Genomic DNA, 22,688 nt, shown 5'->3' on the forward strand with positions numbered 1-22,688 from the left:
AGGAGGGAAGAAGGAAGGAAAGAAGGAAGGAAGGAAGGAGGGAGGGAATGAGAAAGGATAAGAGGACGGAAGGAAGGAAGGAAGGAAGGATAGAGGAAAGAAGAAAGGAAGAAAGGAAGGAAGGAAGGAAAGGAGGAAGGAAGGAATGAAGGTAGGAGGGAGTGAGGAAGGAAAGAAGGAAGGAGGGAGGGAGTGAGAAGGGATAAGAGGACAGGAGGAATGAAGGAAAGAAGGACAGAGGAAATGAGGAAGGAACGGAAGGAAGGAAGAAAGGAAGGAGGAAAGGAGGGAGAAAGGAAAAGAGGAAGGAAGGAAGGAAAGAAAGAGAGGAAAGAAGGGAGGAAGGAAGGAAGGAGGGAAGGAAAGAAGGACAGAAGGAAGGAAGAAAAGGGGATGGAGGAAGGAAGGAAGAAAGGAAGGAAGGAAGGAAGGAAGGGAGGAACAAGAGAAGGAGGAAGGGTGGAAAGAAAGAAGGAACAGTCAAAACAGACGGGGTCAATTTGACCCGGGAGGACGACAGGAAGGTTAAAATTCAAGATATAAAACATTCTGTAGCGCTAAACTTTAGAGCAGGAATCATAGTTTTTTGGATTCTTATTTGTATTTATATTGTTTTTTTTCATTGTTTGAGACTCATTCAGCTGCACTTATTTAGCATTTTATCTTTTATTAGGGTCAAAAAGACAAACAAGGAGCTTCAGATACAGCTTATACTAGAATTTAAAAGATAATAACCCGTTAAAAAGGTCAGAGTATTCAGACGTTACCGTTTTAATATGTTCTCTCTGTAGATACTTCTGACTGTAGTACTGTTCCTGCCTCAGAGCCAGAAGCTGCTGCTGCTGCTCGTCCTTCAGCTGCTGGAGGCGCTCGTCTTTCTCGCTGTCTGAACACGAACCCCTGATGAGCACAAACACAAATACAATACACACACACGACACACACACACACACACACACACACACACACACACACACACACACACACACACACACACACACACACACACACAAAACAAAAAAAACCCAAACAACAAAGGAAAATGAACAGATTAGTGATGAACTGCAAAAAAAAGCCCATCTCACCATCTAATAATAGCTTCACTGACACATTTAGGGCATATTTTATTTTATATTCCATAGGATGACATTATATTTTGCTTATTTAGGAGGAAAGTGTGTACCTGCTCTTGCTGCACTGTCTGGATGTCTTCTTGTACTTGTTGTTGAATTCTCGGAGGAGCTCTGAGGTTTTCTTCTGGTGTCTCCTCACTAACTCCTTCAGCTCTTTGAACTGACGTCTCTGCTCCTTCTGGTACAGCTTGGACTGCTGCAGACTCTCGATGGTGCACACTGGGACATCTGCTCACACAAGGTACCACACAGGATACGTTCATTGAGCTAGATTAGTAGACTTTTTAAGAGGAAATTGGTGTTTATTTCTATTTTTTTGGTTATTGATTAAGAGTTTTATGGGACACAGATGAGTATATTGAGTATATATGTGTGTATATGAATGTAGGCCACTGTATACTTATCTGCTATATACTAAATATTTGAGCATTTCTGGATATTATTTTTTTGCTGTTGTCTGTTTCGTTCTGTCTGTCTTTACTGGTTTGTGCGGGTGCAAAAATTGACTTTATTCATTGTAAATTACTTTTAAGTAAGAGTCAATTAAGCTTAACCAAAGTAAAAAGATCTCAGTCATGACTCAGTTTTAAGATATTTGAAGCAGCTGTTAGCAAACAAATGTCAAAGCTAGTCTAAGTCACATTATATTGTATATTTACAATCAAGATATATATATTTTTATGTGAGGATTATCATGAGTTATATTTGCACTTGGAAGTACAACTAGTAAGTAAGTAAAATGTATTTATATATACTGTTTTTCATAGACATCTATCCCAAAGTGCTTTACATTAGCATGATGCAACTTACAAAAAGAAAGAAATCTTATCAGATGAGGTTACCGCCTGTGCGAAAAGTGCAAAATTAACAAACACAATACACACATTAAAATAAAGTCAACTAAAATCACCTATTTTTGGAACTAGTTTCCTAAATGATACACCTATATATGCTTCTTTCTATAACTATATATTTAGAATAATAATAGTGTGCTTGGCATTGTTTAGTCACCTGGATATATAATAGATGAAGTAGACGTGTGTGTTTCTACTTTTTGTAAGAATCAGTTCTACCTGACAGGAAAGTGAAGATGACGATCACTGACCTATCAAAACACTTAAAACCAGATCTTCAGTCTTTGCTGCTGGTTTGGGTGCATCTAAGAAACAAAGAGAAGATATTAACATGATTAATACCAATCACATTTACAACAGTATTTCATAATGATTATTGTGATAACCTCAGCACCCTAAGGCATCTTTAAACGAGTATGTGAAGTCTTTGTGTGTTTATAAATGAATGCTACCAGTTGTAGCTGCTTGCTGATTGGCTGCGGAGGCTTTGGGCGTCGTGGCAACGGGTGTGTGTCCTGCAGGGCCGGAGGCGAGGCTGAGTCCGTTCTCCACCGGGGCTGACTTCAGATCATTCTTACGCTCTGCCGCACAGCTGTCGGCCTCATCCTGAACACAGACACCAACGAGAGTTACAGCCATAAATGCTGCGTTCAAGACAAAGACTAGAAACACTAGAAAGAGGACTGACCTCAGTCTGAGTGTCCTCCTCTCCGTCCTCCAGCGTCAGAGCCGCCAGCTGTTTGGACCTCTGCTCCAGGAGGTTGACATATCGAATGGGGTTGGACAGAGCCTCTATCACATCTGGAGAGGAAATATATAGAAATACAGAGCTGCTAGCTTGGCATCAGAAGGTCTATAGCTAATATCATGGAAATGGAAATATCTAAAACAGGGTAGAAATCCATGCATTTTAAGTTAAAACAGTGGAATAGCACTAATAGGGGTTATATTTTGTAAATCACTCATTTGGTCAGAGGTGAGCAAAACTGGAGTTTAAATGCATGAAATGAGCTTTAACTGTTTAAGCCTCTGCTTCAGTACACAGACATAATGGACAAAGGCATAAACAGTCTCTAACTTGCAGTAGAATCAAAGTATAAAGTCTTCTAAGATGCAATAATACTCATAACAACCCAAAAATGCCAGTAGATCATTAAAATCAAAATGGAAAATGATCAGACATCTATCTTAAGTGTGGTGTTTAGTATTCATCCTGTGACTAGAGCTTGAAAGCCGAGGTACTTAAAAGCTGAGGTACTTACATTTTTGTGTACAAGAGTGAATTAATGTATAATAAAGTAAAAAGTCAGAAATGTTGTTTAAAAATGTATCGACTGTTGACCAGGAGTATCAACAGTACAGTTCGTGTAAGTCTGGCTGTGAGAGACCTCACCAAAGTCCAGCCTCTATCACATCTGGAGAGGAAATATACTGTATAGAAATACAGAGCTGCTAGCTGTGCATCAGAAGGTCTATAGCTAATATCATGGAAATGGAAATATCTAAAACAGGGTAGAAACAGTGAAAACAGTTGAATAGCACTTATAGGTATAATTTTGTAGATGGTGGCTCAAACATGCAGCACTTATTTGGTCGGAGGTGAGCAAAAGTAGAGTTTAAATGCATGAAAGGAGCTTTAACTCCAACTGTTACAAGCCAAGCCTACACAGACATAATGGACAAAGATATGAACAGTCTCTAACTTGCAGTAGAATCAAAGTATAAAGTCTAAAGTCTTCCTAGATGCAATAATGCTCAATAGATCATTAAAATCAAAATGGAAAATGATCAGACATCTAACTTATGTGTGGTGTTTAGTATTCATCCTGTGACTAGAGCTTGAAAGCTGAGGCACTTAAAAGGTGTTTTGTAAATTTCACAGCTATCTGCATATTTGAATTTTAAATGTTTGTGTACTAGAGTAAATTTAAGCCTTAATTTTAAAGTAAAAAGTCAGAAATGTTTTTTGAAAATGTTTCGACTGTAGACCAGGAGTATTTTTTTTGGATGACTTAAAACAGACTTGGCTTAATGATTTCTCTTCTGTTGAGGCTTTCTAATGTCATACATCATAAAGACACAGTCACACTTTCCATTATTAATACCAATGGAGAGCAGCTATGAAATAAACAGGATGCAAAAACATTTAACCATTATATTTTTAACCATATTTTTAGTCCATGGATTGTTCTTTAAATATGTTATGTCACCATTCTGTGGATCCTTTAATATTATTAGTGTTAAGGAATTTTCCATCATTAATATGCACTGGGTCAAACTAGGCTTTGTGGTCATAGCAAGGCCTCACCAAATGATAGGTTTAGACACTGTCTCCCCTTGAGATAGTGGTAAGCAGTGAGTCTGCTCCTTTTGGGGAAAACAGGAGGCATTGTGATAGTGTTGCTATAGCAGCCGAGGTCAGATATGTCTTTGACTGTTTTCCCTGAATGGGGAAGAGTCAAAGGTTTGATATAGTGTTGGACGTAGAACAAAGGTCCTGAGTAAGGTCTAAGCAATGTTTTGTCTATAGACCAGTAGACTAAATTCTGTATATTGTAGATGTGTTGGATCTGCATGGCTCAACCTTGAGCATTATCTGTGTGGTTTAAAGTCTTTCCCCGGAGGAGAGAAACGTCAGAGTTGAAGGAAGCATCAGGGCATGTAATGTGTACTGGTCATTCATTCACTTCTCATTGATCAAGTAAATAAACCTTTTCAATACAAGACATCCTGGATTCCTGTCTACTCTCTCCATTGATGTATGAGCTGCATAATTAAAATCACTATCAATTAGTAGAAGATATTGTGAAGGAGAAAGTTTGACTTGACAGTAGTTTGTACCTGCAAAGGTGTCCGGGACGTAATCTTTGACTTCGATGTAGACAAACACAGCCGGTAGAACCAGAGACTGATTCTTCTCATTTCTCAGGCCGATGTAACGATATCCTTCAAAGAAAACAAGCACACATGAAGTCTGATGTAATCATAGTTCGGGTTAGTTCAGGTGAACGAGAAAAAAAATGCTGTTGAGGTCACACCCAACGTCAGTCATTCACAGTCAAGTCAGGACAAGATCACTGAGAAAACATTACCAGTTATCTAATTTACAGTGATGAATGGTGTGTTTCAAAGCAGCAGAGCCTCTACAAGCTGTTTTAAATGGGTTTTTGTGGAAAGCAGGATGTTTCTCCCAGTAGGAAAAGTAAGCAGAAGAAGTGTAACAGAAAATACGACAGCAGCTGCTGAATAATGTGACAAATGCATCAGCGGATTTAGAGTCTGCATGGGAATTAAAACAAACGACAGGGAAAGAAATATGCAGATATTATCCTTTCAAATTAGGGATTGCTTGCATTGTTCTACTGTGTACAACATTTTGGAATAATATAATAGTTTTCCTTATGAATTGGGAAATTCTTCTAATGTATTTTCTAGCATAGAGCTGCATTAATACCATGGACTGTGAAATGGACGTGACATCCGTGACGTCACCCATTGGTTTGTGGACTGCTGCTCGGAAGCCAATAGTTTTGAATCTGGGCAGCGCCATCTTGAAAATTTCAGGTGCATGCTGGGAAAAATAAAAACACGGATTCTACTCATATGGGCATGAGGCGGAGTCATGGGCGGAGCGGGGAGGTTGCTATGGTTGCGAGGGCTGGATCTCAAGGACATTGGGCAATCAACCTGTCAATCAGGACGTAGCCACGCCCTAATGCATACCCTGCTTTATCGTCACATATAAAATCAGGGAGGCCAAAATGTCCCAAATGAACATCATACTGCATTGAAGAAGGCTTTAAACTAGTGATTGAGACCATAAACACATTTTGAACTTTTTACTGAGGTTAGAAATCAAGTGAGAAGTTGGTGAATTCTCCATTGACTTGTATAGAGACGGTCGCCCCCTGGTGGCCTTTTGAAAGAATGCACTTCCAAGTTACTTCTGTGTTGGCCTCATTTCAGAGGACCAGAACTCAGCGCCTGATTAATACAAGCAAAAGCCTCTTTATTTTAATAATAGAGGAAAAACTGGAGTGTAGAGTTGTGGGAAAGGTTTAGTATTAGACAGAGAAGGGATTAAGGATGGAGCTGTTCATGACTAAAGTACGTACCTGGTCTTACAGCTGACACCGGGATAATTCGATGACCAATAAATTTCCCTCCTTCCTCAAACGCAGCGATTCTCAGAGAAGCCAGCGTAGGAAGAATCACCTGTCAGAGTCAGACCATCAACAGGTAGATTATATAGTATAATATCAGACTCATGTAAACTCCTCCTTCCTGTTGCTCTGCAGGTATCTCCGCTACCTTTTTGAACACAATAGGCTCTTCGTCCCACACCGGGTTGACAGCGTTGTTGTTCTGAGAGGTTTTGGTCTTCAGTGCTTTCCTCCTGGTGTCAACAGGAAGTCCAAACATCTCCACCTCCACGTATACACCCACCTTTCGCTCAGTCAGGAACTGGCCTGAAATAATCTGGGACAAAACAGACAGAAACACCTCTCAGTCAATAAATACAGACAGGAAGCAGAAAAATACAATTATAAAGCCAAAATGTGTTGATTTAAAGACACTATATGTAAAATTTGACTCCAAGATTGTTTCATTTTTCCTGCAGAGTAAGTTAAAAGATCCTAAAATCATCTAAATTAGTCTGGGTCAGGGTCAGGGTTAGTCTGGGTTTGCCAGTAGCTGTACCTTCACAGAGAGAGTGTTAGCTACGATGCCGTCCACCGTGTTTTCTGTAAAAGGGTCGAAGTGTTTGTCGTGCCGTCTCATGAACTCGGGCTTCAGTCTGTAGCCGCTCCGACCGTTGTACTCGAACACGAAGAGGTTCAGCTGCATGGACAAATCTGGAGGACAAAGATGATGGCAGCTGTGAGGATGATTTATGGGAGGTCGTTAAGTATCGCTCACTGAAAAAAGTGATCGTTATGTTACAGACACTGTTATATTTTGTGATTTTGTGTAGGGTTATTAACATCGCCATGGAGATTGTAGTTTTTACTGAACTTCCTTATTGATATTTTGGTCTCTAACTTGTCTCATCCTTCTTTAATTGGTTGAATTAGTTTAGCTAGCTCACTGAAGAATAAATTGAAAATAAAATTGAAAACTAACTAAATAAAATAAAATATAATAATAATACATTTAAAAAATAAACAAATAAACAAAAAAAAATATATACATATATATGGAAATAGAAATATTAATGATCATCATTCAATCTATTGTACCAAAAAGAAAGTTTATGTATTTAGAACTACTACCACTGGGTATTATTAAATTATCCAGGTTTATTATCCAGGAGTATTTTGTTTTAAGACACTGTTAAATGCAGATTAAAAGCATGAAATATACATAAAAATAATAAATAAAAAACATGCATAAAATCTACAGTTTTTTTTACCTATAGTTTGGTAGTTGAGAGCGACCAGCTGACATCCGGCGTTCCAGAAAAGTTGAGGCATGTAGTTGGACGAGTCGACTCTGGTTCCTTTTGGATAGATACGACTCAACTGGGATTTATTATATCTGGTTGGTGCAAAGTTAAGGACAATTATAGAGTGAGATATTTCATTTTTATGTCCATGTCAAGTTCTGGTAGCACATGAAAAAAAGAAGACATCACACACAACATAATATAAACTACAAATTATCTTCAAATATAGAGATTACAACAACTCCTAATACACTTTTATCATCATCTTTATTAAATTATAATGTATTAAACCTGATACTAACCACTTGTATTTGTTTATTTATTTTAAAAGCATCAGAAGAGAAAGAAAGAACACAAAGAAAGAAGCGGTTGCCATGTTACGGTGTAACTGTGGCAACCGTTGCCAAGGATACTCCACAAACTCCACTGGTGACTTTGTGAGGTGCTCCAAAGCTTTGGTCTCCACAAAAGACGACATGTGGTAACAGCGGGCGGCCTCTGCATGCGGACACAGACAGACACACACACACACACAGACACAGACACAGATACAGACACACACACACACACACACACACACACACACACACACACACACACACACACACACACACACACAGACACATTTTTCAGTTAGTAATTATCTCTTTGGGCATCGATTTCAACAACTTTCCTCCTTTCAGCGATGTTTAAATCTTGATGGTAAAATGTAAGGAGCCATGTCTCTTGAGTTAAAACATGATAATTATCACAATTACACATTTTTACTGTAATTTTTACTCCTTAACTTGTCATTTAAGGAAAGAAATAATGACGAGATCAATGACTTAACCCTCCTGTTGTCCTCGAGTCAAGGAAGGACAGAAGGAAGGACAGGAAGAAGGAAGGAAAAGAGGAAGGAAGTAAGGAGAGAAGGAAGGAAGGAAGGAAGGAAAGGAGTAAGGATGAAAAGAGGAAGGAATTTAGGAGAGAAGGGAGAAGGAAGGAAGGAAAGGAGTAAGGAGGGAGGGAGGAAAGTAGGAAGGAAGGAAAGGAGTAAGGATGAAAAGAGGAAGGAATTTAGGAGAGAAGGGAGAAGGAAGGAAGGAAAGGAGTAAGGAGGGAGGGAGGAAAGTAGGAAGGAAGGAAAGGAGTAAGGATGAAAAGAGGAAGGAATTTAGGAGAGAAGGAAGGAATTTAGGAGAGAAGGAAGGAAGGAAGGAAGGAACGAAGGAAGGAAGGAAGGAAAGGAAGGAAGGAAAGGAGTAAGGATAAAAGAGGAAGGGAGAAGGAAGGAAGGAAAGGAGTAAGGATGAAAAGAGGATGAAATTTAGGAGAGATGGAAGGAAGGAAGGAGTAAGGACGAAAGAGGAAGGAATTTAGGATAGAAGGAAGGGAGGAAGGACGGAAGGAAGGAAGGAAGGAGGAGGGAGCAAAGAAAAAAGGGTGGAGGGGAAAAAGGAAGGAAAAAATTAAAGAAAGAGGGAAGGAAGGAAGGAAAGAAGGAACAGCCAAAACAGACGGGGTCAATTTGACCCGGGAGGACGACAGGAGGGTTAAAAAGTAAAATGCTCCTCTATCATTGAAAAGATTTTCCTTAAGATGTGAAATGTGAAGACAAATCCCGAGGCATCAAATGAAACTGAAGGACTTTTTTCAACACTTACAGAAAGAAAAGAAAAAAATTAGATCAAAACATTCAAACAACACGAGTTCGTCTTAGTGTGTCAAACTGTTGGGCTCTGATCTGCGTCTCTTACTCTTGGAGGCTTCAAAGGAGTTGAACTTGGTCGGTTGGACGTAGTTTACCAGAGTCGACATTTCCTCCGTCGCCACCGCTTCCCGCTCGGCTGAACCCTAAAAAAATAAATAAACAACCACAGGAGAAAAAAAGGGAAGTTTGGGGTCTAAACATTCACCGATCTGAAGGATTCACTTTAAGTTAAATTTAAGAGCTTTTAAACATGACATGGTATCCAGTTTAATACAAATATATGACAATATGGGTGATATGGCCTCCAGCTATTTATTATTATCACATTTTTACCTCCCAGCAATATATAATTATAATTCTTAATGATATAATTGATAAATATAAAATGTCCTGGACCTACATCAGTGGCAGAAGATGGACAAATGGACTAAATGATGACATATGGTTAATTAATTTAAATTAATCTAAGTTTTTGCTAAAATCAACACTTGCCCTTTGTGAGTAATGGTTCAAAAAAAAAGGATTAAACAGCTTCAAATAGCAAAATCTACTTTAAGTTTATAGGTGTGTAATGTCTCGAATTTTATAATATATAATATAATATTACTATCTACTGCATAAAAGAGAAAATATTTAAAACTTTTGCAAATTAAACTTAAATTAAATACTTTTGATGGTCTTTGAAGAACTAGAAAACAAATTTAAATGGGTTTTAAAGGCTGCCCAAGACCTGCAGATACCGTGCACACAAGTCAGATATAACATTTTCATTATTTTGGTCGTGGAAGTCTGCAAGTTTTTAGTTTTTTCAGCGTGTGAAACAGAAGCATCATCACTGAAACTTAAGAGTAATAACATAACATAGCAACAAAAACAGTAAACAGCAAAAACCAATTACAACAAGACATCTGCGTACACTTTAAAACACACACACACACACACACACACACACACACACACGCACACACACACTGACCTCCTCTCACTATCACTCCCCCGCAACAGGCCTTTTCTTTTCAGTTTTTCCTGTTTTTTTTGTTTTCATCCCATTCTTCTTCTCTGTCAGTGTGACTAGTGGCATATTTTAATCTCCAGTTTGAGATTTAATGAGGTTTTTTTGCATCCATGTGGTTTAGTCAAATATAAAGGGTTAAAATGTGAAAATAAACGTATGAATAACTTGAACACTTTCTTTTTTTGTGGACCCAGCATCAAATTTCTGCTTTTAATCCATTTTGAGAGAATATATTAGAGGATTATGGTAAAAATGTCAAAGTGGTGTAACCATAAAAACTTTGTACCAAATAATTCAACTTGCTTAAAAACAGTAAATAGTCAATAAAACAGCATATCAACTAGTTTGGCATGATCTTACATTATAACTTTTATATTAAATAAAGCTAATGGAATACTATTGTTCTAAATATTACATTTAATCTGGGTAACCATGGAGATCAGGAAACATTTAGTCATTATTAGTATAAGTCCACTTAAATACACTGTAGGTGGATAAAGTATTTAATATTTATCATTCTTTAGTGGTTACACCGTTTGACATTTTCAGGAGCATTAAGTCTTACTTTGGTTAAAAATGGTGCAAATGTCATTTCAAATGATATAAAACCAACAAAAATACTATATGTACATTTTAACAAACCTGATGCTGCTTTTAAGACATTTTTTAAAGATACTTTTGAATGGCTCATCTTGCCAACCCTTATTATTTGTCACTGACCTTTTACCAGATGCTGTTTCTTTGTTTTTTTATGACCGAATTTTCCCCACATTCAGCTGATCTGTTAGTGAAGATAAACCCAAACTGAATAAAGGCAGTAGTAACAATAAGCTGCGGCTTCTTGTGTGCTTAAAGCCGAGGCCTACTGTGAACACAAAGGACGAGGAAACAAAAACGACATCAACACAGAACACATTGAGAATAAACAACAGGACCAAAACAGCGACACACCGCAGTGACAACAGCAAAAAACTAAAAAATACAGCGAGAAGCAGCGAGATTAGTAAAAAACAACCAAATAACAAGAAGATTTAAATTACGGTAAAGATACATTAAATCAGCCGCGATGGCGTACAGGATAAACAAGACAACAATGAGAGGAAACGACACTCGTAAACGAATGGAGACAGCAGTGAGGGCGACCCGTATGATGTCACCACTGACCTTTTTACCATCATCATCGTCGTCATCATCATCTTCCTCACTCTCAGCCTCCATCTCTGTTAAAAATTGAAGTTAAACAAGCCTTCACATCTTCATTGTTCATCATCATCATTATCATCGCCATCATCACCACGTTCAGCAACGGCTCCCGAATATATATTTTCATCATCTCACCACATTACATTGAGGTTAAATTTAGATTATTTATGTTTTATGAGATTTCTTTTTAATATCTAAAAACAGAAGAAGTAAAAAAGATGTTAAATCACTTTATTAACTCTTTCATGCATAGTGGTCACTACAGTGGACAGCTATTCAAAAGCAGTTTTCTTATATGAATGGATTTCGATGGCATAGTTGCACTTCAACCACCATCATTGGTTGTAAATCAGTTGATTCATGTTATTATAATTTAAAAAAAAAAAAAGTGCCTAGAGAAATAAAAACACTTGACTGAGGTTGTCATAATTTGTGCATGAAAGGGTTAAAATGTATTAAAATGTGCAGAAACACCTAAGTTAATGATAACTCATAGTTGCTGGTTGTCATGGTAACTCAATCCGCTTTGTGGCTTGCAGTTTGTTTTAGGTGTTCAGCAGAAATGAGGGGCTCCATGACAAAAAAAAAAACAAACTTTAAAGGAGCGGTGCTGTGGTGTAAAAACAAGTTTGGGAACCGCTGCACTACATCACCAGTGTCTCATAAATAAATAAAAAACCTGAAATCCAAGACTCCAAGATTAAGTTCTTTTAACAACATAATGTATGTGCAGTCTCACCGCAAAACCTTACCCACCAAAAAAAACAAACCAAACCCCAAATTCAGTCAGAACATCATCCACACACTGAACAGCAACACGGTGTATTACTGCTTTTAAAGAAATGTCGTCTGTATAAAAACAAGCCAAACATTAAAAATCAATCCACAAATAAACCAACAGCAGATATTCTCGCTCAATATCTGAGTGATAAAGAAAACTGAGATTTGAGGCACACAAAATAAAACAAAAAAACCCAAGAATATAAACCAGATAGATGACTGTAGCTTAATAAACAAGCAGCTACTTTAACCCTCACATACTGATAATATTCTGACTCATAATAAAGTCTCTATACAAACTCACATTCATACATTCCCCATCAGTCATTAATCAATGTTTGATTCATCTTATGGAAAAAAAAGACATTCAAATCACTGCTTTATGGTCCAGGAGATAATATATATGATGAATACAATAACTGTCTTAATGTCTTAATGCTGATTTTTGAACACAGGTCAAACTTGCACATTTGCATATATAAAAATAAATGTATCAGCTCCACAAAAATAAAAAAAAATTATGCATTTCATTTTTCATTTTTGGAAAAGTATGGCTAAAAATAAATGTTTATGGTGTTTTTACAGCTCTCTCAAATGTAAAAATAGATCAAATATGACCGTGAACAGTATATAAGGGTTAAATTCTCTTCCTGTAAGTATCCATCCCACTCAAGCATCCACTGACTAAAGTATGAAGGAGTATCTACATCAGCACAGACCGTCTGCTCCTCTTTGTGGACCAGGCGGGATTTCAGCAGACCAGAGCGAGGCCTACTTGGTGGCGGTCTTAAGTCTGCGTCCGGGATTTGTACATCAGACGTGTGAATAGGGATTCCTAATGTCCCCCTTTGCTCTGCTGTTTAATTGCTGCTCTGAGCCTGCGACCTCATCTGGGATGTCCTGCTCATTACTGAAGCCTCCCAGATGAGGCGCGGAGGACCGCAGAGGAGAGTATCAGCATGAGCAGAACCAGTAGCTTCGTCACTTTGGTTAAAATCATGATGGAAATGATGTCTGAGTACTTTGAAGTGTCTGAATCTGACAATATAATTAACCCTTGTGTTGTCCTAGAGTCAAGGAAGGAAGGGAGGGAGGGAGGGAGGAAGAAGGAAGGAAAGGAGGGAGGAAGGAAAGAAAGGGGGAAGGAAGGAAGGAAGGAAGGAAGGCAGGAAGGAAGGAAGGAAGGAAGGAAGAAAGGGAGTAAAGGAAGGAAGGAAGGAAGGAAGGAAGGAAGGAAGAAAGGGAGTAAAGGAAGGAAGGAAGGAAGGAAGGAAGGAAGGAAAGGAGGGAGGAAGGAAGGAAGGAAGGAAGAAGGAAAGGAGGGAGGGAGGAAGGAAAGAAAGGGTGAAGGAAGGAAGAAGGAAGGAAAGGAGGAAGAAGGAAGGAAAGAAGGAAGGAGGGAGGGGAGGGAAGGAAGGAAGGAAAGAAGGAGGGAGGAATGAATGAATGAAGGAAGGAAGGAAGGAAGAAGGAAGGAAAGGAGGGAGGGAGGAAGGAAAGAAAGGGGGAAGGAAGGAAAGAAGGAGTGAGGGGGAGGGAAGGACAGAAGGAAGGAAGAAAGGGTCAATTTGACCCGTGAGGACGATACGAGGGTTAGAGCTGAGAGAACCTGGAACTCTTTCTCTAAATCTGGTTTAAAAATGATCTCGGTTATCTGAGTTTCCAGACTCACTGCGGCACTGAAGCTGCAGCGCTTTCATTGATTTGGTGGTGACTCATGGTTGTGAAGATCTACATCTAATATATATATATATATATATATATATATATATATGTGAAAAGAGCTTAAAAGATACAGAAAAATACCAATAATCTATAATCTTAAAGCCTGAGTACTCTTCAGTCTGTGAAACAACAGAATGATTCTTGTCCTTTTTTTTAATTGATTTGATTATCAAGCAGTCACAGCTGAACACATTTCACATGGATTTCAAGGCTGTAAAAAGTCTTTGTGTGTGAGAGTGTGTGTGTGTGTGTGTGTGTGTCTTACCTCCTGTGTTGTTGCTAGGCGATAGTGGTTCGTTGCTCTGATTGGCCGGCTGGTCCGTCAGTCTCTTGGTGTCGGTGTTTTGGGCCGGTTTGTGAGATTTCTTGTTCTTGATGAGGATTTTACCCATCAGCTCCTGAGGACTTGGCAGGGGGGTGCCGGACTCCAGCTATACACACACACACACACACACACACACACACACACACACACACACACACACACACACACACACACACACACGGCCAATAGACATTATACATACTACCTGTAGCTACCTCATAAACATGAAATTAACAATTTATTTAGCATTTACTGCCATCTTTTAAAATAGCATTTGTCCTCTGTGTGTGTGTGTGTGTGTGTGTGTGTGTGTGTGTGTGTGTGTGTGTGTTTCTTACCGGATATTTGTCCAGAGGATCGATCAACAGCGCGTCTCCAAAGATGGATCGACAATATTCGGCCATCTTTGCCTGCTGCTTCAAACTATGAGACAGAATATAGACATAACGGATATTTTAACACATGTCTGAAACTTTTTGTATCATTGTTTACACCCGCCGATAAGTAACAAGGAATTATTGTAATGAAATGCCAAAGATATGCTCGAGGCAATTTGTTAATCAGCAGGAGAGCGCTGCCAACATATCTCAGTCACAATTATTTGATAACAAAATTCTTATCAGAAATGTTTTTATGTTATTTGTTTGTGTGAAGAAACTAATATTGGAGGACATATTGTTATCTGATGATTATTTTAAACTTTTTAAACTTCATAATTATGAACTAAATGTTTTGCTTTATAGCTGAATAATTTATAGGCAATGTCTGCTCCAGATTTAACTAAATATTTATGCACTTTAATTACCTCTGTGTCTGTGTATGCATGTGTATGTTTATTAGCTTTTATGTATGATATTCGTGCTCGTATTTTATGTTATTATGCATGCATTGTTCGTGCTGCTTTCTGTATGAAATGTGCTCTATAAATAAATTTGACTTTGACTATTGGCATATTGTTATTGTTCAAATATAGTCCATTTTGCCCGAGCTCTAATAGATGTTTAAATTATACAGCTGGTTGTTTAGCAGCTTCCATTGTAATGTCTTTCTTTCTATAAATAGACAGACACGTTAAAAATGAGAGAGAGAGAGAGAGACAGAGAGAGGGGGGGAGAGAGGGAGAGAGAGAGGGAGAGGGAGACAGAGAAAGAGAGGGGAGAGGGAGAGGGAGAGAGGGAGAGAGAGACAGAGAAAGAGAGAGAGAGAGAGGGGGGGGGGAGAGAGAGAGAGAGAGAGAGAGAGGGAGAGAGAGAGCAAGAGAGAGACAGAGAGAGAAAGAGAGAGAGAGAGAGAGAGAGGGAAAGAGAGAGAGAGAGAGACAGAGAGAGACAGAGAGAGACAGAGAAAGAGAGAGAGACAGAGAGCGAGAGAGGGAGAGAGGGAGAGAGGGAGAGAGAGAGCAAGAGAGAGAGAGAGAGAGAGAGAGAGATTCTTACGAGTCCACGTGGTTCTCAAAAGACAATATGACAGGGAAAGGTGAAGTCTTGAAGGCGCACTCTGCAATGGCTTCAATCACTTCCTGTAAAAATATAAGATAAAATAAAAGCACACAATAGAATAATGACAGTAACGATAACATGAAGCTAAAAGAAAACTTTCCCGTTGCTCTTTATGATACTGATGTAGACTCCAGGATGCGTTCACACCTTAAAAGGGATTTCTGAAGTCATGGTGAACCCGTGTGTGATCACAGGTTCCTCCTCGGCCGTCCGTCCTTTCCACACGTCTAACTCCACACAGCGGCACCCAGCCAGGAGAACCTGTCTGTACATCTCCACCGAGGAGCTTCCCGCCAGCTGGCCCGCTGAGAGAGAATCATATAAAAACACACAGAGACACATTTAAATACAAAGCTATCTCTCTAAAGGCTGCATGGACCATTACAACTAGCTGGTTGGATAAAGAAAATAGAGGGATAGAGTATTTTAATGAGTTTGTTTCTCTGTTCTGAGCAGAGAGGGACAGCTTTGTTGGCTCGGACTAATAATGAACAACAAACTCAATGCTCAGTTTTCCTCTCTGCTACTCTGCAGTCAGGGAGCTTACATATATGAGATGGAAGCAGAGGGAGGTATGGTTAGGTAGGTTTATGAACCCCCTCCTCTAAAATCCAATTGTACTCGGTGTGAGTCTTATTTCAACTGGAATGACCCCCTGAAGTTGGATTTCGAGCCCATTGGATTGGATTTATTACCAGTTATTTCTCATTTGTGTCTCATTAAATCAATTCATTGTCCAGCGTCTATCTGTGAACATGTTGCTATGGTGATCGTATGTGTAAAATCCAGCGAAATGTGTTTTTATCACCTGGTTTTGCTATCAATGGCTAACTATGGCTACAGCTGGTTATCGGACTTGGGTATGACATCATTCCCAGCTCCGACTTCCAACATCTGAGAGAAATTGAATGATTGGAAGCTAAAATTATGAGTTTTAACCATGTTGTCTGTTTCTTTGAGTCCATTCAAGGATCAGATCCAGCTGCTGTCTTATTTCAACTGGAATGACCCCCTGAAGTTGGATTTCGAGCTCTGAAGGTTGGAATAATCTCACCAGTCCTGTTTATTACCAGTTTTGTCTCATTTGTGTCTCATTAAATCAATTCACTGTCCAGCGTCTATCTGTGAACATGTTGCTACGGTAACTATGGCTAAAACTGGTTGTCTGACTTCTTGAATTGAAACACTTCAAACTTGGATATGATGAAAAATTGAATGATTGGAAGCAAAAATGATGAGTTTGAACCATGTTGTCTGTTTCTTTGAGTCCTATTGTGTCCATTCAAGGATCAGATCATTTTGGATTTCGAGCTCCGAAGGTTGGAATAATCTCACCAGCCCTTTTTGTTACCAGTTATTTCTCATTTGTGTCTCATTAAATCAATTCACTGTCCAGCGTCTATCTGTGAACATGTTGCTATGGTGATCGTATGCTTAAAATCCAGTGAAATGTGTTTTTATCACCTGGTTTTGCTATCAATGGCTAACTATGGCTACAGCTGGTTATCTGACTTCTTGAACTGAAACACTTCAAACTTGGATATGACGTCATTCCCAACTCCGACTTCCAACATCTGAGAGAAATTGAATGATTGGAAGCTAAAATGATGAGTTTGACCGATGTTGTCTGCTTCTTTGAGTCCTATTGTGTCCATTAAAGGATGAGATCCAGCTGCTGTTGCTTCATTTTGGGTCACATATGTGTTTTCATTTCTATTTTTTAAGGATGAGCAAATAACTGATTCTGGTAAAAAAAAAAAAAAAAAAGTCAAAGATTTTTTCAGCTGTTTTTATGAGAGAACATATGTAATTATAGGCCTGTACATTATTATGTATTTAATGTACACATGAGTGGGGTCAAGTTAAACATTTTATTTAGAATTTTATTTTATTTTATATTGTGCATTGTTGTAATGTCAGTGCTAAATAAATACTTTCATACTTTTGTAATTGATTTATTCTTTGAATAGCCATGCCTGGATTTTAGTGAGGTTAGTATTCTCTCTCTCTCTCTCTCTCTCTCTCTCTCTCTCTCTCTCTCTCCTCTCTCTCTCTCTCTGCCTCTGTCTCTCTCTCCCTCTCTCTCTCTTTGTCTCTCTCTCTGTGTGTCTCCCTCTGTCTCCTTTTCTCTCTCTCTCTCTCTCTCTCTCTCTGTCTCTCTCTCTCCCTCTGTCTCCCTCTGTCTCTCTCTCTCTCTGTCTGTCTCTCTCTCTGTCTCTCTCTCTGTCTCTCTCTCTCTCTCTGTCCCCCTCTCTCTCTCTCTCGCTACAAATGCATAGCAGGTGTTCAGTGGAGAATCGGCAGAGCTCAGCGTCACTCTGAAGAATGACTTTACAAAGTAGAGCTTCTGTTTTTTAAGGAGATTTGAACCTGTCATCATGTTCAGAGACTTTTAACGAGCCTGGAGTCTATGGTTTATACTCTTGCTCATATATGACAGTGCTTTGGAGGTAAGCGTTCAGCAGTGTGTGTGCGTACCTGTCAGGTATGTGTTATGTGATGAGTTGATGAAGTAGTGAGACAGCGGGAAGCTCATGTCTTCAGACTGATCCAGTTTTTCTGGCGGGATGACACCGTTCTCATCACTGGACAGATAACTGGCGAACGCTTGGAGAGAGATGACACCTGCACGACACACAAATACATGAATACATAAATATCAGTGATTAAAATGATGATCTGCCATATGGTATTTCCTGGCTGTGAAGGTTTTATACATCATCAACATCTTGTTTTTCTAATATTTTGGATCTGAAACATATAAACTATAAACTTGATAATAGCTCCATCACACCCATGAAGTCATATAATCTAAATTACATTGCCTCCGACCTCTGTGCATGCTTTTTAGGTCTGCTGCCTTCAGCAAATAAAACCACTCAGTTCAGGTTTGGTCACACTGCTTCTTATTTTTGCTTCTCAGCTGTTTTTTTCATGTCTTTTGAGGAAAAAGGCAGTTTCTGACTCTTTTGATCTGAAAGTTGAGAAACATATAATATTTACATACATCCAGTGATGCACTTGGATAGTACATGGGGTCATTGGGGGTTTCAGGTCTTTCAATTTCAGGCGACCTGAGTGGGAGTGATCAGTTCCCAGTCTGTGTCCAAGAAGTATTAGACCACGGCTTCTCCCTCGTGACCCACAGCTACTTTGAGGCCTTTTTCTGCCTCTGTGGTGGCTTTACTGATGGTTTGTCTTCTGTTTGCCCCAGTGAGAGTGTCGGCTTTGCACAGTAATTTCCTCACAAAGCCCCTCCCTCCCATGAGTTCTGCATATTACTCCCCTCTTTCTCTGTTGGCCTCCTCTATTGGCTCCTCCCACAGCACCGTATGAATATATCAATACTTAAAAATGTGTTAACAATTAAAACACATTGTGGGGTTTCTTTTAATATAGTGTATCTTGATATACAAAAAAATGTAGAAAGTGGAAAAATCTAAATGAACACTGAACCATATAGTTTTAGTTTCATGTATATGTTAGACATTTGTTAGGATGACGTATAATAAGGAATAATGATTCCTGAAAAAGGTCTATAGTTTTTTCTTGTATTGTCAACAAGAATCAGTAATGAACCAATACCAGGACTAACATATAGATTATCTAAATATAAGGTAGGTGAGTTTTAGTAAGTTTTAGCCACTTTTAAGAAGTTGTAAATCAGAAGAGAGAAGACAGAATCACTCTTACTTGAATGAATGGATTACATGATAAACACTAAATCATATTTCTAGCTAATTGTCTTCTGAAAACATCCACTAATAGTTTTAGATTGACTCTCTGTATGACATTAGTTAGGATGACGTATAAAGTAGGTGAGTTTTAGTAAGTTTAAGTTACTTTCCAGAAGTGATAAATCAGAAGAGAGCAGACTGAGAAGAATTGAGTTAATGGATTACATAACTTTGCAGATGGAATGAAATAAATAAAGAAATCACGCAACATCAGGCTGGATTCTCAGTAGGTGTCAAATTATTGTCTGGCAGGATCTCTAACACAAATATGAGCGCCTTGAGTGTCTGTTTTAGCAGTTTTAACTCTGAGGGTGTGTGTGTGTGTGTGGGAGGGTGGGTGGGTCGGGGTATTTTGGTATCAACAAACGCAGCTGACTAGCTAATGGCATCCTCATCTATTTAGGAATATAAAATCCTCGGTGTGACCCCCGAGGCTAAAGGGCAACATCTGTCCTTCTGCAAGTGTTTTTTTTTTGGTACCTCGTTTCAGCAGCTCCTGGTCATGTTGAAACCTCTCAATCAGACTGAGTGTCTGCGCGGGGCGGAGAGGCGGGTAGAGGATTTCGTTGAGCCTCGGGTCTCTCTGCTTGTTGTTGATGAAGTCTGTCATCTGATCGACCGACAGCGACGACCCGTCACTCGCCCCTCTGCGGAGGCACAGCGAGCCGGGGATGAGCTTAGAGGGCAACGTACAGCTAGCTCCTCAAAACAGTTTACATCTGCCACACTTAAAGCCTTTAGGAGTGTCAAAATATATTAAATCACATCTCGCATATTTTTACTTGAGAGGAAAATATAGAAAGAGATGAGTGACAGCAGACACTAGACACAAGTCAGAAACACTTTTACTGACACACTTTAGTGCTTTGAGTGATTTAAACTTGACAGATTTGTCCAAGTAAGTTTCAGTTAGTAGTTAAAAGTTCATTTACCTTCTGTTTCCAAAACTAAAAAACAGTTTAGATGACCTTTACCTAATTATGAAAATCTACTTTTAAGAGCTGAAATAATTAATTACTTGACAACTGATGCATTGTGTTAACCTTTGTGTCATCCTCTCGGGTCAAATTGACCCTGTCTGTTTTGACTGTTCCTTCTTTCCCCTCCTTCCCTCCTTTCCTCCTTCCTTCCTTCCTTCCTTCTTCCCTCCCTTCCTTCCTTCCTTCCTTCCTTCCTTCCTTCCTTCTTCCCTCCCATCCTTCCGTCTTCCCTCCCTTCCTCCCTTCCTTCCTTCCTTCCTCCCTCAAGTCTCAAATAAGGAAATGGTCCACGTCTGTCTAAAGTAGTTAGTAGTAAAGGTTAATTTATACTAAAAAAAACATTGACAAATAAATAGATCTATTTCATTACCCAATTCTGAAAACCTATTTTTAAGAACTTAAATAATTAATTACATGAAATCTGATATATTGTTGGACGTGTTTAAATTATTATTATTTTATTTTATTATTTTATTATTATCAGCATCAGGAGTTGAAAGACTCTGGGAACTTGTGAGGGATATTTGTCACTACTTTCTTACATTTTATAGACTAGTTATTTGAATATAATAATTGATTGATTAAAACAAAAATGACAAGAATCATTAGTTGTAGTCTGATTTTCAATATACAGTAAAAAGTTGAAATATTTCCATTTTTGTAAATTCTGAGTCATGAAATTGCAGCCACACAGAAAGATGTTTGGGATGTTTTTACTGCTGTCAAATGTAAAAATATGTCAAATTTGACCCTGTACAGTAATTAAAGGTTAATATAGTAAAGCAATTAATACTCCAAGGTTAACGATTCAGTCATTATCTCACTCCCTCTTTGAGCACAAGTGGGACAGCAGATGAATCATTATTCATCATTTCTTCCCAAATCAGAGAACAAGAACACAGCCTGAAGCAAATAATAATAACAGACTTTAAAAAAGACTCATTTCAGAAAACAACTTCCTCCAATTTAAATATTTAAACATTAACCTTCCTGTCGTCCTCCCGGGTCAAATTGACCCCGTCTGTTTTGACTGTTCCTTCTGTCCTTCCTCCCTCCCTCTTTCTCTCTTTCCTTCTTCCATGCCCCTTTCTTTCTTCCTTCCTTCCTTCCCTTCCTCCCTCCTTCCTACCTTCTGTACTTCCTTCCTCCCTCCCTCTTTCTTTCCTTCCCTCCTTCCTGTCCTTCCGCCCTTCCTTCTTTCCTCCCCTCTACCTTCCTCCCTTCGTACTTTCCTCTGTCCTGCTTTCCTCTGTCCTTCTTTCCTTCCTTCCTCCCTCGCTCCCTCCCTCCCTTCTTCTTCCCTCCCTCCTTCTTCCCTCCCTCCTACCTTCCTTCCTTCCTTATTTTCTCCATCCTTCTTTCCTTTCCTCCCTTCCTACCTTCCCTTCTTCCTTCCTCTTTTCCTTTCTTCTTCCTCCCTTCCTTCCTTGACTCGAGGACAACAGGAGGGTTAAAACATTACTTACTGCAGTTTAAAGATGTTGGGGAGCTCCGGACGAGGACACAGACTCTCCAAAAAGCTCCTGTAAACCTCTGGAGTGAAGTCCTCCACTTTGACACTGTCCCCCTGTTAAATATATAAGACACAGAGTTTAACATTAAGATAATTTTAAGTTTATAATGAATGAAATTGGCAGTGTGTATGACTTTTGGTTAGCTTCTTGCATCCAGCTTTCTTCTATTTTATTCTTTCCCTGCTTGACTGTAAAAAAAAAAAAAAAGTTTCTAAACCTTAAAAAGAAGAAGAATCACCAACTTCTTCTTCTTCTTCTCATCTTTGATTTATTTACCCAACTTTTCTCCATCAAAAGGACTCTTTCCGTTGCTCAGAGACTCAGCGTGCGCAGAGAATCAGAGACTCACTCGCTTTTTCACTGGTTGCTTAAAAACTTGATGACCCAGATATTTGAGCTCATTTCACCTCGCCATGCACTGTGAGTCATTCTGGACAAAAAAAGGCACCAGCAAGAGCAACTTAACTGTAAATAGGAAAATGGAGTTTAAAAATTGGGGGGGGGGGGGGGGGGGTAACATTGAAAAGGATATAACCTGGCTGTGGTTTTGAGCTTCTATAATCTCTATTTACTGACTCTAATATCAAAACAAACATGTGTGAGGTGTTTACCCGTCCGTAAGGCAGTTTGCAGCTCTCCAAGGCAGTCTCTACTCTCTTCCTGTCTGATGAAAACACCCGACCGATGCTGCAAGAAACACATCACTTCATTATCAGCTCATCCTTTAACAACAAGCTGGACACCAACACCAAAAACATACATTTTTTACTTCTTCTCCGGGTCA

The 22,688-nt window shown here is 39.0% G+C and overlaps 1 protein-coding gene across 1 annotated transcript in view; it reads right to left on the reverse strand.

Annotated features, from left to right (window-relative positions):
* Nucleotides 1-22,688, reverse strand: part of LOC128373389 (1-phosphatidylinositol 4,5-bisphosphate phosphodiesterase beta-1-like) — a 36,382-nt gene that overhangs the window by 4,983 nt on the left and 8,711 nt on the right. Inside the window, exons 7-27 of the mRNA XM_053333693.1 lie at nucleotides 22,516-22,591; nucleotides 21,857-21,957; nucleotides 19,891-20,057; nucleotides 18,152-18,298; nucleotides 15,821-15,978; nucleotides 15,611-15,693; nucleotides 14,513-14,597; nucleotides 14,115-14,280; nucleotides 11,306-11,361; nucleotides 9,173-9,269; nucleotides 7,847-7,931; nucleotides 7,401-7,525; nucleotides 6,689-6,843; nucleotides 6,299-6,466; nucleotides 6,103-6,202; nucleotides 4,829-4,933; nucleotides 2,676-2,788; nucleotides 2,440-2,593; nucleotides 2,239-2,292; nucleotides 1,184-1,361; nucleotides 768-900 (exon numbers count right to left, since the gene is read on the reverse strand). Of these exons, the coding sequence (XP_053189668.1) occupies nucleotides 768-900; nucleotides 1,184-1,361; nucleotides 2,239-2,292; nucleotides 2,440-2,593; nucleotides 2,676-2,788; nucleotides 4,829-4,933; nucleotides 6,103-6,202; nucleotides 6,299-6,466; nucleotides 6,689-6,843; nucleotides 7,401-7,525; nucleotides 7,847-7,931; nucleotides 9,173-9,269; nucleotides 11,306-11,361; nucleotides 14,115-14,280; nucleotides 14,513-14,597; nucleotides 15,611-15,693; nucleotides 15,821-15,978; nucleotides 18,152-18,298; nucleotides 19,891-20,057; nucleotides 21,857-21,957; nucleotides 22,516-22,591 (2,506 nt within the window). The remainder of the gene's footprint in view (nucleotides 1-767; nucleotides 901-1,183; nucleotides 1,362-2,238; nucleotides 2,293-2,439; nucleotides 2,594-2,675; nucleotides 2,789-4,828; nucleotides 4,934-6,102; nucleotides 6,203-6,298; nucleotides 6,467-6,688; nucleotides 6,844-7,400; nucleotides 7,526-7,846; nucleotides 7,932-9,172; nucleotides 9,270-11,305; nucleotides 11,362-14,114; nucleotides 14,281-14,512; nucleotides 14,598-15,610; nucleotides 15,694-15,820; nucleotides 15,979-18,151; nucleotides 18,299-19,890; nucleotides 20,058-21,856; nucleotides 21,958-22,515; nucleotides 22,592-22,688) is intronic.

This window comes from Scomber japonicus, chromosome 14 (genome assembly GCF_027409825.1).
Source record: "Scomber japonicus isolate fScoJap1 chromosome 14, fScoJap1.pri, whole genome shotgun sequence".
NCBI lineage: Eukaryota > Metazoa > Chordata > Actinopteri > Scombriformes > Scombridae > Scomber > Scomber japonicus.